The sequence below is a fragment of the Capricornis sumatraensis genome, chromosome 10 (assembly GCF_032405125.1).
Source record: "Capricornis sumatraensis isolate serow.1 chromosome 10, serow.2, whole genome shotgun sequence".
Lineage (NCBI taxonomy): Eukaryota > Metazoa > Chordata > Mammalia > Artiodactyla > Bovidae > Capricornis > Capricornis sumatraensis.
The window spans coordinates 96,051,528-96,069,841 of record NC_091078.1 but is presented as its reverse complement, the minus strand read 5'-3'; the positions used below and the strand labels follow the sequence as shown (position 1 = coordinate 96,069,841).

Below are 18,314 nucleotides of genomic sequence, written 5' to 3'. Positions count from 1 at the left end.
CAGGCCCCACCCTTCTAGATTTGGGCTTCACCCATCCAACCAGACACCTGCCTCATTGCAGACAGCAGGCCTGGGCTATGTAAGGCCATCTGTGCAAGGGCTAAGGGAGGCCATCATCTGGCCCCTCTGACCACCCAGGGCCAGGTTTTTGTGAGGTGTGCCTAGTGGCTGGATACGTATGTGAGGGACTAATGCAGTGAGCCTCCCCACAGAAGGCCAAGGGACGGGTCCAGAAGTGGGGAACAGGCAAGGAGATGACAGCAAGCCAACCTCCATCAAGGCTAGTTTCAAGGCTAGTTTCTCACGCATTGACTTTTCAGCAAATCTTTCTGGTCAAGCTCTCTGAGCTGAACATTTCTGACATCTGCCACTCCCCACCCCCCAACATATCCACAGGACACATCTGTACCATCACCCCCTTGTGAAGGTGGCTGGAGCAGGCCTCTGGGCCACAAGCGTGCTGGCCCTTGTGTAGATACAGCTGTGACTCCAGGGACCAGAGGCTGGGAGACCAGCGTTCGATGCCTTGGGTGCTGGGGAGCACCAAGCACATCTCCACACAGGCAAGGGGATGTCTCTGGAGAGCAGTCCAGGCCTTCTCTGTACCCTCCCCCGCCCCAGTGTCATGAGTAAGGGCACTGCCTCCTCTACTTCAGGGCCCAATGCATTCACAGCAACAACCCCCGCCCTACCATCGCTTAGTCCTTGGGAAGAGACTGCAGTCTCAGGGCCCATGGTGAGAGGCAGCAGTGGCAGCAACTATGTCCTGTCTTCTGGAGCCTGTGGGGAGTTTTCCAGGCCAATCCTTTGCCATGGCAACAAGGCCCTGGCCTGTTGGCCCCTCCCTTGCCCTCGTGCCCCCTCCCCCCACTCTGTAAATACTTGTCATCATGGACTCCGACAGGGTCAGAGGGACAGGCCTGACCAACTGCAATGCCTCAGAGACATCACTTCTGTTCCCTGGGTACCAGCAGCCCTGGTGCGTGTGTGCTGGGGGGCACGGGAGAGCCAGGGGAGTCGTGAGGTTATCGTGTGTCTGCGCATGTGAACAAGCGTGTGAGTGTGTGTGTGTGCGTGTCTGCCTCACTCGGCCTCTGGGACCCAGTAAGCCTGTCCTCTCTTAGAGCAGCGCCCTGGAGGGCGGTGGCCGCCCCACGCCTTTCCTCTGCTAGCTTCTATGTCTTGTTTTGGCTCCCCCCCAACACACGCCTTCCCTCTGCCTCCCTTCTTTCCTCTCTTCCCTTCTTTCCTTCTCTCCTTTCTTTGAGGGGGGAAGAGTGCTGTACAAAGTCAAACAAACAAGTTTACAGTTGTAAGTGCAATGACCCGAGTCCTTCACGTGACCTTGTGAACTGTGTGCCGTCCTCCGTGCTCTGTGAGAACTCGTGGTACTTCAGTGTCCCTCCCCCTGTATTGTGACAAGGTAATTCTGTGGTATCAGAATAAAAGGACTTGATATAAACAACCTACAGACTGTCTCTGGGATGGTTTCTGAAATGGGCAGGCACAGACAGAGGAACAAATCCCCCAAATGTGACAGCCCCGTGTTTTCACGGTTGAAGGGAAAGGATGAGAAGGCAACGATGCGGAAGTACCAGCAAGGCCAGGGCAGAGCTCACAGCAATCTGGCCAAAGACAGTGGGTCCCTCCACAAAGGCAAGTTTAATGCTTGAACCTGGAGAGAGCAGTTAGTTCACTGGGCAGACTTAAATTTTTTAAGTTGGGGTTTAATTACTTTATAGTGTTGTGTTAGTTTCTGCTATACAACAAGGTGAATCAGCTATATGTATACATATATCCCCTCCCTCCCACCTACCCTGCCTCAAGGGCAGACTGTTGAGGGTACCTCCACAGTCTGCGAGTGTCTGGGGTGCACACTTTTCTGAGGCCTGGTTCCTGGGGACCCAAGTGAGCAGGTGCTGCCCCCTGGTGCCGCCAACAAGCCCCTACACCTGCCTGCCTTGGCTGTGTCCACTCCAACCCCCAAACTCTTGGGGACTACTAGATCTTAGTCCTTCCCCAGACTAGGAAAGCCTTCTTTTCAAAGTAACCCTGAGTTTCTAGAAATGTTTAAAAACACAGATAAGTGAAAAGAGTATCAGCCTGGTATCTTGATGCATGTCTTTCCTTCCTGTGTTTTTCTTTTTCATTTTAAACAGAGCCAGAAAGACACAGCAGTTCCTGTTTTCCAGCATTCTGTTTATTTCTACATGTTCATTCCAGATACTTAGATGTTCATCCTCCAATGCCCAGCCTCCAGAGAGCTGCACCATGAGTTTACAGCCAGGCTGCTGAAAGCGCCCTCAAAGACAGGCACTATTTTCCCAGTTTTCCTGTTGTAAACAATGCTGTAATGAACATCCTCATTTCCACCTTTCCACCCAGATGGGTGGCTGGGGCCACTCTTTCTGCTCCCAGTTCTGGCCTTAACAGGCCTGCACCTATGGATGCTCACAAATAAGTGGCCTCAGAAAATGGAAACTGTTTTTACCTGACTAGTCTGATGGGGAAGGGGAAGCTGCAGGCCAGTCAAGTGGGATCTGAGTCACAGGCAAGGCAGGGCACAGGGACCCAGGGTCCTGAGGGAGCCAGGGTCCTTGGCTCCAGCCAAGCTCAGGAGACATCCATTGCTTCTGGTTTGACAACTGGCCAGCCTCTTCTGCCATGGTAGCCTGCCCTGTCCAATGCCAGTGTCCTGAGGGAGCCTTCTTGCCCAGGTTTCTCATTCCACAGGAAGGACTCTGGTTCTGGGGCGAGCCTGTACCCACCAGGCCCTCTGCACCCAAGAACTTGGGCTGAGGCCTGGGAAGGCAGACAGGCTCATGCGCTCATCCACGTGCCATGGAGCAGGGTGGGGGAGGGCTGGAGGGGCAGATAGCTTCTGGGGCAGGCTTGGTGTCCGATAAGACCTGGCAACACCCTGTGTGAACTTTGTACCCGCCCTTTGCCATAAGCCCAAAGCTCTGCATTCTACCAGGAGTACACCTCCACCCTTCTTTTCTCTTCGGCCAGAGAACCCCCTGCAGAGCAGCGTCTGGTGAATGTAAGCCTAGCAATAGACCAGGAGGTCCCGACAGCCAGCCTCCGGGCTGCGGGAGACCCCAGCTGGGGCTGACTTTGGCTTGCATCCCGCCTCTTTGGCTCTGCCCCTCTCCTCTCGCTGGACTCGACTTTACCCTAGCTGGGCTCAGAACCTCCCACTCCGCACCCCCAACCCCACTCCCGCGTCTTCGAAGAGTCCTCAGTCTATAGTCTGGCCTCAACCCCTCTTCTCGTGGGCCCTGTAGTTACTCGCACACTTCGCCCCTCCATAAAGACCAGCGCCTTTATTCCGTCCCCTCCTAGTAATAGGCGAGGACTTGGCCCACAGAGCTCGCCTCTCATCAACCTAGCCCGCCCCGAGAAGGTGGCTTCTTTCTGGGAGATCCTGCTCTTCCCCCGCAGGACTCCAGCGACCGTAGCCCCTACTTGTTCCTTACAGGCCCTTCCTCTTTACCAACCATCGAGGTCCCGCCCCCCTGGCTAACCGTCCTCGCCCATTCGTCGAAAATCCCGCCCCTCTCACTTCACTGCCAGCCCGTGGCGGAGGCGGGCTGGGCCTCTCCGGGCTCCGCCCCCGGAGCCTCACTTCCGGGCGCCCGCAGGCCCCGCCTCGCCTTGGCGGCCCAGAGCCACCATGGAGCGGCAGGTGAGGGATCGGCCCGCGGTTCCCGTGGTCTTTGAAGCCCGGGCCGGGCCTGACCCTGCTGTGTCCCCTGCGCAGGTGCTGCTGAGCGAGCCCGAAGAGGCGGCGGCGCTGTACCGGGGCCTTAGCCGCCAGCCCGCGCTGAGCGCCGCCTGCCTGGGCCCAGAGGTCACCACGCAGTACGGGGGTCGCTACAGGACGGTGCACACTGGTGTGTGTTTGGAGGGGATTCGGGGAGAGGAGGGGGACGTGGAGGGGTCGCTGTCTGACGGTGTACACGGGTGTGTGGAAGAAGGCCGTTCTTGAAAAGTGGGTGTGAAAGGGTGCCTCCCCAAGAGCCCCGTGCACACAGGTGTATGGGGTTGGGGTGGGGCTCCCTAGAGTATTATGAGCTGGTGCCCATGAGTGCAGAGCGTGGGCCTTGTAAGAGCTACCCCCATCGTCCTATCCCACACGCACCCTCAAGGTTCCAGGGTGGATGCTAGGAGCAGTAATGGTTTCTCTCCTGAGATGTTGTCAGCTTAGGCTCTGGAGCCCTAGACCTGAGCTGGGTTCGGGTGTTACTCATCCTGCCCCCAGAATATCTGGAGACAGATTGAGGGAGGGGGTGCTGGGGAGGGGAGCCCATGCCAGGACTGGTCAAGTTGAGCAGTCTCACGCCTCTCCTCGCAGAATGGACCCAGAGGGACCTGGAACGCATGGAGAACATCCGATTCTGCCGCCAGTACCTGGTGTTCCATGATGGGGACTCAGTGGTGTTTGCAGGGCCTGCGGGCAACAGTGTGGAGACCCGGGGGGAGTAAGTTTGAGGGAGGAAGCTTGTGCGCAAGGCCCTAGCCATCTACAAGCCTTTTCTGAATGCCTCCCATGGGCCTTGGTGTGGGTCTGACCCAGAAGGGAAGCCTGGAGTCAGGTTCCTGCTCCTTGGGAGTTCAGGCAGCCTCTAGTGACATGGTCGTAAGCGCTGGAGGCCTGCTCCAAACTTGGGATGGAACTAGAGGCCCTGTCCCAGGAAGCGGAGGCAGGCAGCTTCTGTGAAAGGACTAGAAGGGCTGCAAGGGTGGATGTGGGCTGGAGCCTCAAGAATCTTGTCTAAGAGATTGACCAGTAAGGGGACTGGATGGGCTGTCACTGGGTGGGAGGTCATCCTGACCCGCTATCCCGTATCGTCCTCAGGCTGCTAAGCAGAGAATCTCCTTCAGGCACCATGAAAGCCGTGCTGCGCAAGGCTGGAAACACTGGGGAGGAGAAGCAGTTTTTGGAGGTGAGTCTGCACAGGACCAGGTGGTGGGCAGCTGGGGGTTCTGTCCCACCGATGAGGCTCCTGTTGGAGGACAGGCAGCCTGATTACCAGATGTCCTCAGGTCTGGGAGAAGAACCGGAAGCTCAAGAGCTTCAACCTGTCAGCGCTGGAGAAACATGGGCCGGTTTACGAGGATGGTGAGGCAGCCGGCTGGTGAGCAGGCAGGGTGGCCAGGAGGGGCAGCCGTAACCCTGGGCTCCCCCTGATCGGCCTTCCTTACACCTAGACTGTTTTGGCTGCCTGTCCTGGTCGCACTCGGAGACACACTTACTATACGTGGCAGAGAAGAAGCGCCCCAAGGCTGAGTCCTTCTTTCAGACCAAAGCCTTGGACATCAGTGGCAGCGATGATGAGATGGCCAGGCCGAAGAAGCCAGACCAGGCCGTTAAGGTGCTCACGGCCGTGGCCAGTTGGTGAAGGCTCCTCCAGGCAGCCGTCGAGCTCAGTGGGCTCTCTGCCCACACTGTGCCTACCAGAACCAGGGAGGCACTGGCTTCCAGGGGGCAGGGCAGGCTCCCACAAGACAGGCTGGGCATTGAGTGTCTTGTGTTCTCAGGGGGACCAGTTTTTATTTTACGAAGACTGGGGAGAAAACATGGTTTCCAAAGGCACTCCTGTACTCTGTGTGCTGGATATCGAGAGTGGCAACATCTCTGTGCTTGAGGGGGTCCCTGAGAGTGTGTCCCCTGGCCAGGTTAGTGCTGACTTGGCCTGCATCACTCCTGGAGTCTGGGGCCCCTGCCTCAGTGACTGCCCGTGTTCACACCTGCCCTGTGGTCTTGTTTACAGGCCTTCTGGGCCCCTGGAGACACAGGTGTGGTGTTCGCAGGCTGGTGGCATGAGCCCTTCCGGTTGGGCATCCGCTTCTGCACCAATCGGAGGTGAGGCCAGTGGAAGGTGGGGGGCAGGGTGCCTTGCAGCTCAGACTGGGCTTGAAGCTGAGTGTCTCTCTGGTGGTTCCAGGTCAGCCCTGTACTACGTGGACCTCACTGGGGGGAACTGCGGTACGTGCTAGCACCTGCCCGTGCTTTACTGACACACACTGGGCCCTGGCAGCCTGCACGATCCTCACGTTTCTGTCTGGTCCAGAGCTCCTCTCGGCTGACTCTCTGGCTGTCACTTCTCCCCGGCTGAGCCCGGACCAGTGTCGCATCGTTTACCTGCAGTTCCCATCTCTGGTCCCCCATCAGCAGTGTGGCCAGTTGTGCCTGGTGAGCTGGGGGGAGGGAGGGGAGGGGGAAGGTCAACAGGAGGAAGGGATGGTGGATGAGAGCTGAAGAGTCAGTTTTGACTCCCCACGAGGCCTTTAGTGGACCTCATGTCCTGGGTGCAGCGATGGTGTGAGCTCCACCTGGCCTTCTCTCCAGGCAGGGCCTAGAGGCTGAGAGTGCTGTCCTGAGACGCTCTGTACAGTCAAGACTCACCACTTGGAGAGCATTCTCTGTCTGCAGGAATGCTTCTCATCTGCACGTGCCTGGGCTCTGCAAGGGGCTGGGAGGTAGTGGGCTCTGGGCCCCTCCTGAAAGTCAGAGGCCTCTCCAGACCTCTGGTCCAAGTCACTAGAAAGGAGATACATCAGGCTCCTCTCAGGTCCTCGCCTCCCTGCCCTGAGGGCACTGCCAGTCCCCTGGTGGGCCTAACCGCCCTGTTGTCTTGCAGTATGACTGGTATACCAGGGTCACGGTGGTGGTAGTGGATGTCGTGCCTCGGCAACTGGGAGGTAAGGGGTGTGTGGTGGGGCGGCTGCTGCGGAGCCTGCAGCTCTGTTCTCTAGCCATCTGTTCCCCTTGCTCGGGGCCACCCTCCTCAGCTCTTCCATCCTGAGTTCCTTCTGAAGTCTCCCCTTCTGCTGGACCACCCCAGGTTCAGCTGCCACAGCGGGTGGGCCCATCACCATCGGGCATGGTTCTGACAGAAGGAAGTCACTTGGACCAGAGCTGAGACGGTTTCATTCAGGCTGCAGCCCATAGACCTTTCTTGTCCTTCCAGTGACTGATTAAAGCCCCTGCTCCTTCACGGGCTCTTGGAAAGTACACTAGGTTGGCAGGTCCTACCCCCAAGGGTGAACCCCCACCCCAGCATTCGTCCAGTCCAGGCTCTTGAGGCAGCAGGGTCTCCGGGAGGGTGGCTCTTGGCTGATAAGCTCCAGTTACAGTCTCAGGCGCTCAGAGCTCCGCTTGGGATCCCAGGCTATCCCAAGGATGTGAGGGCTGAGTCTCCTGCCTTCTCGGGCCACCTGGTCCGTTCCAGGACACGGACAAGGGATGCTCTCCTCTTCCTCTCTTTGGGCTACAGGGATGCAGCTGGTACGAATTCTGGCTCTGCCCCCTACTGGCTGGGTGTTCCTGGGCAGTATCCTGACCCTCTGAGCTTCCATTCCTTTATGTGAGGGGGAAGGGGTTGTCCCTGCTCTTTGCGGGACTGTAGTGAGGGTTAAATGAGTGATGATACTAGAGGGTAGGATTTATTTAGGCCCCTGGGCCAGGCAGTCAGCTAAGTATGGTAATGGACAGACAGGTGTTACCTTGGTTACAGCATCTGCTCCTACCAGGGGCCCAATAAGAGCAGCTCACAGGAATGCCAGTGCCTACTGTTTCTCTCAGGAGCTCTTAAGTTCCCCGTCTCCTGGGCCCTCAGAGGCCTCTGCCCTTCAGCCCACACTTCAGGCAGCTCCTCATCACCTCAGGTACCCATGTGTGGGGCCCCAGGTGAATTCCCCAGCAACCCAGCCTTCCTTATAGTCTTGCTGCCCCCCACTCCCCACCCCTCCACTCTTGGACGTGGCCCCCAGCTCTCTGCCTTTGCAGAGAGCTTCTCTGGGATCTACTGCAGCCTGCTGCCTCTGGGATGCTGGTCAGCTGACAGCCAGAGAGTGGTTTTTGACACAGCTCAGCGCAGCCGGCAGGTAAGGGGCCCCGACTGTATTGAGAGGCAGCCCTTGACCAATCCCCAGGAGCGGCAGGCCTGGGACATCTGGGGGACACAGGGGCTGCCATGGGGGTGGACCCCTGAACACCACCATATGGGGAGTTGGTGGAGGTGGGACAGTGGTTTCTCCCCAGGGTTGAGCAGGGACACCATAGTATGCCAGACTCCTTTGGGGTGTGATATCATTGGGTCCTCAGGGTAGCTGGAAGGAGCTCAGAGGCATTCCCTCTCCTGCCCAGGGTCACTCACCACGTTGTGATGAAACTGGGATTTGAACCCAGGTCCCCAGGCCACACCTACTGTTCTGAGTAGCTGTCGCCGTAGTCACTCACAGATCTGGGCTGGGCCCAGGGTCCCCAGGAATGTAGAGAGGAGGTGGGGGCAGGACCCAAAAGGCCCTAGGATGTGGTGCCAAACATGGCCTCCCCTCTGCTTCAGGACCTGTTTGCCGTGGACACCCAGACGGGCACTGTGACCCCTCTGACGGCTGGTGAGCAGGGCCAGGGAGAGGGGCCAGCCAGGCCAGGGGAGGGACCGGAACTCAAGCACACGGGGCTGCAGCAGCGCTTGCGTCCACTCTGCACTACTGACTGTCCCGCAGCCTCTACTGACAGCTTTGAAGACCCTGCCTCTGCAGGACCCTCAGCCAGCCAACAGACTGCCTCCCCGCCTCTGCCTGCCCTCCCCGCCCCCCGTGTCCTGGCACTGCTCAGCACAGCCCCCACCTGGCTCCTCAAACCCACACAAGTCTCTCTGGCCAGGATTGGCCAGAATCATCCTCCCCACTCTTCAAACCTCAGGCAGAGGCACCTCTGCTTCTCCAGTGCCCAGGAGAGGCCCTGGGTTGGCTCCTTCATCTTCCTTTTACCCAGGCCTGATGATCCTGCCCCTAAAATGTTTTTTGAGTCCTCCACCTTCCCAGGCTGTACTCACCCCTCCACAAAGCTACCAAAGTGTTGTTCCCAAACTGTTTCATCGTACAGTTCCCGGCTTAGGAATTTTACTCTCCTTGGACCCCACTGCCTAGAATCAGCACCTCACCCCCGCCCCCATTCTCCTGGGCCCAGCTGCCACCTTGCAGACTACAGTCATCAAAGGGTGGGTGGATGTACCATGGGGTCTGGTGTGTCACCAGATCTGGCAGTCACAGGGCATAGCCGCTGGATGGGTGGGCTGAGGAGGAGGCTCTCCCGGAGCTGTGTGCAGTTGCCTGTCATTGGCTGTGACATCTCTCTGTGGGCATCCCTTTGCTGTTCAGGGAGGAAGGGGCACCTGGCTTTAAAGTCGCCAGTCTGGCAGTTCTGGCTCTGCATTTAGAGGCGGGGGGTGTGGAAGGAGTGGTGGCCTCTGCCTTCTCCAGGCGGGTCAGGTGGAAGCTGGAAGCTGCTCACAATTGACCGGGACCTCATGGTGGCCCAGTTCTCCACGCCCAACCTTCCCCCGTGCCTGGTGAGTGTTGGTGGCAGGGAGGGACCAGGAGGCAGGGATTCTGTGCAGGCAGAGTTCCCAGGTCAGGGAACTGACCCAGGTCTTGACTGTGGCTGGTCAGTTCATGAGCAGCCAGGATGTCGACTCAGCTCAGGATAGTCCATGAGATCTGGCAGCATGGGGAGGAATGCCTGAGCTGAAGTTTGCTCCGTACAGAACAGGGTGCCTGGGAAAGTGCTCAGTCCTCTGGCGTAAAATAGCCTAGAGGCTGAGGAGGGAGGGGTACCTGTGTGTGGTTGGGTGAGTGTCTGTGTATATACCAGCTTACGACAGGAGTCCATGCCGTGCCCTCTGGAGGTGGGCAGACAGCCCAGTAGAGCGAGGGCTGTCCATGCTCACAGTGGTAGGAAGGCTGGGAGGCAGCCAGGCCACCTGTGACCCACTCTTTTCCCTTGGCAGAAAGTCGGGTTCCTGCCTCCTGCGGGGATGGAGCAGGAGGTGGTGTGGGTGTCCCTGGAGGAGGCGGAGTCCATTCCTGACATCTCCTGGAGCATCCGGGTACTACAGCCACCCCCAGAGCAAGAGCATGCGCAGTATGGTGAGCTGGGCAGGGGCAGAGGGACACCTTCTCCCGGTTCCCCAAGCACACGGCATTGGTGGTCACCTTTCCCGTTTTCCTGTCTCACATTTTGGAGGGGAGGGTTTGGAGATTGTCTCTAAGAGCTGTTCTACTCCTCTTGTGGACGATCATGGGGAGTAGTGTCCAGGCATCTAAGCACCTGCTCTGGGCATCATCGGGCCACGTCATCTGTGGTGGGATAGCAGAGCCCAAAGAAGCCAGGTGTACGCGAGGCCTCTGTGACCACACCTCCTCCAGAATGCTGTCCCTGCAGAGAACAGGACTCCCCAACCAGGGAAGAAGGAGCATGAATGAGCCCCCTGGGGTCTATGCATCACAGTGTGGGCTACCTTTGTCCAGCCTCCTGTGTCAGAGGTCAGCCCCAGACCTGCAGCTACAGTGGAGGCTTTAGCTGGCAGAGCCCCAGGCAGTAGCCCTGGGTCTGCTGACTGCTGTTTCTCCCCTGCAGTTGGTCTTGACTTTGAAGCGATCCTTATCCAGCCCAGCAACCCTCCAGATAAGACCCAGGTGCCCATGGTGGTCATGCCCCACGGTAGGTAACTGACCTAACATCCCCTGCCCTTCCTCTTCACCCCTCCTTAGCTGGCTATTTCACCCTCTGTCTGTTCCCTATCTGCAGGGGGACCCCATTCTTCCTTTGTCACTTCCTGGATGCTACTCCCAGCCATGCTTTGCAAGATGGGCTTTGCAGTACTACTAGGTGAGGGAGCAGGGCCCTGAAGCTCTGGTCGGGCCATGGGGGTGGTCATGGGGTGGGCCTGGTTGGTGCAAGTGTTGTGGGTACTACCCTTTCTCCAGGCCTCTCTGCAGTCCTGAACTGGTAATCACTATCAGAAACTGCCCTGGCCCAGCCTCAGGCTCCGTGGACTAACTTGGAACTCCCATGAAAGGGCATGTGGCCACTGGGCCATCTCCGACCTCTTGGCCCCTTCTCCTGGCGTCTGAGGCAGCTAGCCCCAAGGCCTAGTTCACATAGAGGGGAAAGGGTATCCAGGGCTCCAGGAATGTCACTTGATCACCCTGTCTGGTCCCTCCTTGGCTTCCAGTGAACTATCGTGGCTCCACGGGCTTTGGCCAGGACAGCATCCTCTCCCTCCCTGGCAATGTGGGCAGCCAGGATGTGAAGGACGTCCAGGTAGCAGGGACTGGGGCTTCTGGACAGGTTGGGAGGATAGGACAGCAGGGGTGTGGCTCCATTCAGCTGGTCAGGCTGCTGGCTGCAGCATGATCTGCCCCACCCTGTAGTTTGCAGTTGAGCAGGTGCTCCAGGAGGAACACTTTGACGCAGGCCGAGTGGCCCTGTTGGGTGGTTCCCATGGTGGCTTCCTGTCCTGCCACCTGATTGGTCAGTATCCCGAGACCTATGGTGCCTGTGTGGTGCGGAACCCTGTGATCAACATTGCCTCCATGATGGGCTCCACGGACATCCCTGACTGGTGGGTGTGCACACAGGCCCCTCGCCCTTCTCCCCTCCCCTCCATATCCTCATGGAGCTCCCAAGGGCCCCAGCGCTCCCGGGCCTGCATTAGCATGGTGTCTTGTAGGTGTGTGGTGGAGGCTGGCCACCTCTACAGCAGCGATTGCCTGCCAGACCCCAACTTGTGGTCTGAGATGCTGAACAAGTCACCCATCAAGTACACCCCTCAGGTATGGAGCCCTCCTCGCCTTCCCACCACCAGTGCACCCCCAGTCTGTCCAGGGCCCTGGGCCCTACTCACCACTGCTCCCCGCATACTTAGGTGAAGACACCAGTGTTACTGATGCTTGGCCAGGAGGACCGGCGTGTGCCCTTCAAGCAGGGCATGGAGTATTACCGTGCCCTCAAGGCCCGGAACGTGCCTGTTCGGTGAGTGTATGCAGCAAGACAGCCCTCGCAGCTGGTAGGCCGGTGAGCAGCAAAGGCACCTCGATCCTCACACACTGCTGCTCAATCCCCCAGGCTCCTGCTCTATCCCAAGAGCACCCACTCACTCTCAGAGGTGGAGGTGGAATCCGACAGCTTCATGAATGCTGTGATCTGGATGTGTACGCACTTGGGCCACTGAAGCCCTGCCCCTGGGCATGAGCTGGGTGGCATATGCCGCACTGGGCTCTTGGAGGGCCCCAGGGTCTGGCAGAGTGGCAAGAGGCTTCCTGGTCTCTGGACTTCATGGACGGGTGAACCGAGAAACATGGGCTGCATACTCATAATAAATGAAGACACAGAGTCTGGTTCCTGCTGGGACTTTGTACTAAGCCACCACTAACCCCAGCCCCACCCTTTGGGTTCAGAGACTGTAGGCCCCTGTGTATGGTAGCCATCAGGTTGGCATCTACCTCTAGGGTGAGAGGGAGGGGGCAGTGTGAGGGGGACATTGAGAGGCTCAGTTGTCACCTGTCCTGGCCGAATACTCCACCAGGCGAGCTCCCTCAGCGGCAGCCCCTTGTGTTAGAAACTGCTCTATACCACTTTCTCCTCCTTGCCATTGATTAAGGGGACTAGTGAGGCCCTGCCCTTCATAGCACCCACAGGTTAAAGCAGTCCTAGGGCAGATCACCCCGCCTAAGATGCACTGGCCTTGAGTCATGCAGGCCCTGCTACGGAGTTGCCAGTTCATTCCCCAGAAGCAGAGGCTAAGAAGCACCCTGCACAGATGTCAAGAGGAAAGGTGGCTTTATGTCGGACAGAAAGCTTCAGGCTTGCCAAGGCACACAGGATTGAGGCTGGGACTAGCCCAGCCTCATGACCTTGTGAATCCAGTCCACAAACACAGAGACACGCATGAAGACGGCTGGCCAGCGGGGCCGTGCGCACACTCGGTTGGGGATTATAATTCCCTGCAGAACCCAGCAGTCATGAGTAAAGCAGGCAAGTGGGCCCCCGTAGTCACCCTGGTAGGTGCAAGAACTGGTGAGGAGGGCCTGGGCCGTGGCAGAGACTAGCCCCCTCGGGGGTGAAGCAGTACATTTTCAGCTGGCCAGGGACCCTGCCACTGACCTCACAGGCTCCCACAGGGGCCAGCAGTCCTGCAGTGCACATCTCACTCTCCCGTACGCGTCCTCGATGCTTGACATTACATTCCTGGTTGGAGATGACATTCAGGAGGGCTATGTTCAGGACTGTGTCGTCCCCTTTACCTACAGCGAAGGGAGTGAGAAGGAGAGGGTCTGCAGGCAGGAACCAAGTTGGGGCCTGTTGGCCTGGAGAAGTCCATGCCTCTGTGCTGTTCTCTTACCTTTGGTCTCACCCCAGCCTGCAATCTCACACCTGGTGCCTGGAGGCACCACATACCGCTCAGGGGGCAGGCAGATCAGGGCCACACGCTGGTTCAGGATCACGGGTCTTGAGCGAGAATGAGGGCTTTCAGGGTCTGAGGCCACGAGGCCCAACCCCACCTTACAACCTCTTGACTTCTCACACACCTCTCCAACTTGAGCAGAACAAGCTGGGAACCAGAGGGCCCGCAGACCATCTTGGCCATTGGGATGCGCTGCAGGTCTGGCTCCCCGGGCTGTGGGTCCTGGAACAGGGTGCCCAGCCACACCTCATAGCCCACGAGAGATGTATGGCTGAGAGAGAAGCTCTGCTAGATGAGTTGAGACTCAGGGTCTGCTGCCCAGTGCTCACCTGGTGACTTGCCAGGGAAGGTGGCTGAGGGGGAGATGAAGGCAGGGGGTTGGGACTGGGTCCCCAAACCTAAGGGAGGCTCACCAGGAGGAGAAACACTGCCGGGCAGTCAGAACCCACTGCTCCTTCACTAGGGAGCCTCCGCAGAAGTGCTGGCCCTGCCTGCAGGAATGCGGGTTAGGAAATGGTCCTGAGACCCAGGCTGGACCTGCCATCTCCAGGTGGGGGCAGTTTCCCACCCTGCTACTGGCTCAGGCAGAGCGGATATAGCTTCAGCCCATCTTGGGGAGTCAGGCAGTCATGCCTCACCGGTTGCGCAAGCTGACTGTCCAGGGTGAGTTCCCAGGCTGGCCCCCGACCACACGCAGCTTGGAGTGCAGTGGGTCCACTCGCGTCACTCTCTTGCCACATTTATCAAACAGCACCTGGTCTGGGGGACAGAGTGTGCTGGATGAGACCCCCTACTGGATGGACCTGGGGGTGTAAAGGGGCCACAAGGAACGCCTGACCCAAGTCCATACGTGCAGTCTCCAGGATGGACGGCTGTTGGTCATCATCTGAAAGATCCAAATTCAACATTAAGGGAGCCAGCCTTTGGCAGTGGAGGCTGAGGGCGGGGCCGCGCGGTACAGTTCCCCCGCGACATGGTGCTCACCACAGCGCCGCAGCGCACAGTAGTCGAATGGAGTACCCGGGTCCGTGGTGTAGCACCAGGGCCCGTGACTATCCCCATCTGGGTTCCGGCAGAAGTTTTCCTCCAGGGGCGCGTGTGGGGCAGAAGTGTGCTTGAACCTAGGCCGAAGAGGGGAGCAAGATCAAAGGGTAACCCCAAGCACTCGCAGTGAGATGCCTAGGCTTGTCACCCGAGCCGTTGGCCTGGGCGGGGCCTGTGGCCTGGGTCTGGGAGGTGCCAGGTGCGTGGACAAGCTTACTGCGGCTTGTGTGGCGTCTCAGCCGACCAGTTCTGACACCGGATGCCCTTTCGGGTCTTGCTAACAGAGCCGCGGTACAGTTCCCCCGCGCCATGGTAGCAGTCTGCGGTGGGCGGACAAGGGCGACCGTCAGCGGGTTCTCGCCCCAGCCCTCCGGCTCCATGCCTCCAGCCCCAGCTTCGGCCTTACCCTCGGGCCGCACGTCGTCGGTGCAGCGCCGGATCTGGTAACAGAAGGCCATGCGCATGCCAGGTCGCGATGTGAAGCACCAGGGCGCCTCCGATCCGTCGGGGTTTCGACAGAAGTTCTCCCGAAGGTCCCTGAGCAGGCACGCTGCTCAGCCCAGGTGGGTCCCAGCCCGCCAGCAGGAGCCGCAATCCAGCCTTCAGCTTCTCCCCAGGTCTCGCCTTCCTTCAAGCCCCGCCCGGGACACCCCCCTCAGGTCCCATCCCCAGGAGTACTCAGCTGCCACCGGCTGCCAGCCAACTCACTTGCACGCATACTTTTCCGGCGCAAAGCGATGCTGATGTGGGAGCTGTGCATCCCAACGCTGGCAGGGCACGCCCGCGGCGGTGGTGTTGGCTGTGCCCCGGTAGCCTTCGCCTTTCCCGCGGAAGCAGTTGAGCGTCGTGGCTTCCTGGCTCCGCTGAGCCTCGGACCCTTGGATGGACCGTGGCCGGTCGGGGCCGGAGCCGGAGCTGAGACCCGGTCGCGGGCTGGTGCGGAGCCCCAGGGTCTCTGAACCCCCGCGGGGTCACGCCCAGCCCTGCCTCTCGCCCCAGGCCACGCCCCCACGTATCCCAGGTGCCCTCCCAGGCCCCGCCCTCACGCTGTACCGCAGCGGGGGAGGTCGCAGAACTCTCTCTCCATCTGCGGGTCTGTGGTATAGCACCAGGGCCGCTCCGAGCCGTCCGGATTCCGGCAATAGTTGTCGTCCAGATTTTTGTCCAGAAACCTGGGGGCGGTGGCCGGGCGTAAACAAGAGCCTGGTTGGTACTCCCGTCTGACCCCATCCACTGGGCCTTCTATCGCCCCGCCCCTGGAGGCCTCGGCCCTCCCCTTGCCCGCCCTCCTCTCGCGCCGAGCCCGCCCCCGCGTACTTGCTCGGCTCGAAGGGGTGTGGGTGCGGGTGCTGCAGGTCCCAGCGTTGACATTCGCGTCCTGACTCGGTGCTGTCCACTGAGCCGCGGTAGTCCTCACCATTGCACCAAAGGCAGGCGGCTGGAGACACACGGGGCCGATGGGTTCGTGGACGGGCGTGGGCACGCGCCTCCCGTCCCAGGCTTGACCCGGAGCCGCTTACCCTCCCGGCAGGACTTTATGCCGCAGCTCTGGAAGCGCACGGCAGGGTCGGTTGTATAGCACCAGGGACCTCCCGGGTCCCTGTCCGGGTTGCGGCAGAAGTTTTCCTCCAAGCCGTTCCGGAGTGTGGGTGTGAACCTGCGCGAGCAGCAATACAGTGAGTGCTGAGGGGCAGGCGCCAGGCGGGCAGAGGCAGAGGGAAGCTGCTGCCTGTCTCACTTGTGGTCATTGGGAAACCTCTGGCTCCAGTGCTGGCAGGGTAGGCCACCCACGGTGATGGCCACAGTGCCCCGGTACTCGACCCCGCTGTCCACGATGCAGGTGCGAACATAGTCTGGGAGCAAAAGACCCAGAATCAACAAGGCTGGAGACCTCAGCAGCCCTCTCCCCAGCCCACCCTTCGCAGCCACGCACTTTTCTTTTGGAAGAGGTCACAGCGCCCGGAACGCTGCAGGCGTGTATGAGGTGAGTGCTGGGTCCATGGCAGCAACTGGCAACCATGGCTGCTCAAGTTGTAGTGGAAGGCCCTGGGAAGAAGGGGCACAGGGTCACCAGTGCCCAGGTTCCTCTCCCTCCAGTCTTATCGAGGCCCAGTGGGCACTCACCTGCAGTCCAGGAGGGGCCCACAGCGGCCTGCACACTCCTCAGCATTTGCCACATCTTCTTGCCAAGGCCTGGGCCCCCCTGAATGTAGCAGGTGTTGCAGCTCCGTACCCCGCAGCACCTGGAAGTCATTCAAGGGCGAGCGCTGCCCTGCAGGGTGGGCATGCGAATCAGCACGTGTATATCAGCATGTGCATACTTTATTCATTCAGGAGATCAAAATAAAAGGCCTCTGGAGTGGACCCTGTGATCCCTTCAAGGGTCAGACCCCTGTACTGGATGGGAGGAGCAGGCTCAGACGTGACTGTAATCACTAGCGCACCTGTTTAGTGGGCAAGGCACTGGGCTCAGCTGTAAAACGTATACTCTGAGCGCAGTGCATGCTGGTGCTGGCCCTATGGAGCTTATGCCATCTCGTTTCTCACGTGAGGATGTGAAGGCTCAGAGCTATCTTATTAACAAGGCAAAGGCCCAACCTAAGAATTCTGACTCCAAGTTCTAACCAGCATAAGGGTAAATGCTGAAAGTGTTGGTCGCTCATCCTGTCCAACTCTTTGCAACCCCATGGACTGTAGCCTGCCAGGCTCCTTTGTCCATGGGATTCTCCCAGCAAGAATACTGGAGTGGGTTGCCATTTTCTTCTCCAGGGGATCTTCCCAACCTGGGTCTCCTGCATTGCAGACAAATTCTTTACTGTCTGAGCCACCTAACCAGCATAAGGGTATATGCTAGGTAGGAGGATTAGGTCTGGCTCATAAGGGATAAATGCCTGCATGTGTGTATGTGTCTGTGTGGTCCTAACACTGCCTCAAAGCTACAGCAGACATTTCACCGCAGGCCTGAATATCAGGCAATGTGTTTGTGTTCCTTTGGCTGCCCAGCTCTGTGAAAGAAGCCAAGGTCACTCACTGCTACAGGCTCAGTAGGAAAGTAAGTTCCCGGCTCAGATAGCAGGATGGGCCTGGGGCCGACCCCTTTCTGAAGGCAGATGGGGATCAGGGCGGAGGGGAAGGGCACTTACCAGGGGCCCCTGAGAACCGTATCAGAAGCAGCAGGAGTGGCAGCCACCCCATCCTCCTGGCTGGAGGCTGCACTGTGACCCACCACAGCCCCATCCGGGAAGTTGTGAAACCTGTCCCTACGGGATTGGGTGGCTCTGTCTCCACACCCCCACTCTAGGCTTGCTGGGATCTGACCTGAGACCCAGTGGCAGTAATGGGGGTGGTGCCAGGCCTTAAGCCCCCTAGGTGAGGTACAGGGGTCCTCACTCTGGCATAGTTACCCCCAAGAAGCCTCCCAATATAGTGGGCAGTGTTGGAAGGGTTCACTGGGGACACTTGAGGGTGTGGGTGTGCGGCCCCCACAGTCTAGGCCCCTCTGAAGGGAAGGGCTGTGTGGATATGCTTGCTGCCGGAGGCCAGAGTTCCAGCCTTAAAGTGGTGATATTAAATTTTCCTGAGTTTCAGCTTTCCCTGTAAAGTGGAGAAAATTCCCTGTTGCTTTGATGACTGATGGGCTCCCACGGGGGCAGGTCTGCCCACGCCCCTGTCAGCAGAGCCCAGGGAAGCTCTCCTCGCCCGGCCAGAGGTGCCATCCCTGGGAAAGGTGAGCGAGGCCACGCGTCTAGCCTGAATGGAAGTGAGGGTGACAGGTGGCAGAGACCCTTGGGAGGAGCAGCCTTTCGGACGTCCTAGCGGACCTTTGGGCTGGATCTCCAAATACGGGCAGGAGTAGAGAGATAGGCGGCCAAGGTCTCTCAGGACACAGCGTTAACGGCTACGGCTGCGCCAGGAGCTCCTCCCGCGCCCGCGCAGGTGGGGGACAGAGGCGAAAGAGGCTGGGCAGTGGGGGCGAGGCGGGCTCCGGGAACATCCCGGCTTGGAGGC

General features: G+C 59.1%; 2 protein-coding genes across 7 annotated transcripts; one reads left to right on the top strand and one right to left on the bottom strand.

The window, feature by feature from the left end:
* The first annotated feature begins 3,665 nt into the window (after window positions 1–3,665).
* APEH (acylaminoacyl-peptide hydrolase) lies at window positions 3,666–12,168 on the top strand. Of its 2 annotated transcripts, XM_068982156.1 has the most exons (22): window positions 3,666–3,688; window positions 3,764–3,896; window positions 4,358–4,484; window positions 4,862–4,949; window positions 5,050–5,125; window positions 5,215–5,378; window positions 5,545–5,682; window positions 5,778–5,869; window positions 5,952–5,992; window positions 6,078–6,199; window positions 6,648–6,708; window positions 7,796–7,893; window positions 8,355–8,406; window positions 9,277–9,365; window positions 9,804–9,942; window positions 10,433–10,516; window positions 10,604–10,684; window positions 11,031–11,119; window positions 11,230–11,420; window positions 11,529–11,631; window positions 11,724–11,830; window positions 11,924–12,168. In XM_068982156.1, the coding sequence occupies exons 1-22, from the start codon at window positions 3,677–3,679 to the stop codon at window positions 12,027–12,029; spliced, it is 2,193 nt and encodes a 730-aa protein (XP_068838257.1). In that variant the 5' UTR covers window positions 3,666–3,676; the 3' UTR covers window positions 12,030–12,168. The 2 variants fall into 2 exon arrangements, with proteins under 2 accessions (XP_068838257.1, XP_068838258.1); XM_068982157.1 differs by lacking the exons at window positions 3,666–3,688; window positions 4,358–4,484 and having other exon boundaries at window positions 3,742–3,896.
* A 135-nt stretch (window positions 12,169–12,303) lies between these two features.
* MST1 (macrophage stimulating 1) lies at window positions 12,304–17,543 on the bottom strand. 5 transcript variants are annotated; one of them, XM_068981578.1, is made up of 18 exons: window positions 17,450–17,543; window positions 16,431–16,578; window positions 16,240–16,352; window positions 16,045–16,159; window positions 15,827–15,963; window positions 15,624–15,744; window positions 15,360–15,478; window positions 15,015–15,183; window positions 14,713–14,843; window positions 14,524–14,626; window positions 14,247–14,383; window positions 14,121–14,148; window positions 13,901–14,029; window positions 13,676–13,753; window positions 13,387–13,533; window positions 13,200–13,306; window positions 13,019–13,101; window positions 12,304–12,855 (listed from the first exon to the last, which is right to left on the bottom strand). In XM_068981578.1, exons 1-18 carry the CDS (start codon window positions 17,541–17,543, stop codon window positions 12,694–12,696), a joined length of 2,121 nt encoding a protein of 706 aa, XP_068837679.1. In that variant the 3' UTR covers window positions 12,304–12,693. The 5 variants fall into 5 exon arrangements, with proteins under 5 accessions (XP_068837679.1, XP_068837681.1, XP_068837682.1 ...); XM_068981576.1 differs by having other exon boundaries at window positions 12,306–12,855; window positions 12,962–13,101; XM_068981577.1 differs by having other exon boundaries at window positions 12,308–12,855; window positions 12,962–13,101; window positions 13,901–14,021; window positions 14,113–14,148; window positions 17,450–17,525.
* Window positions 17,544–18,314: the final 771 nt, after the last annotated feature.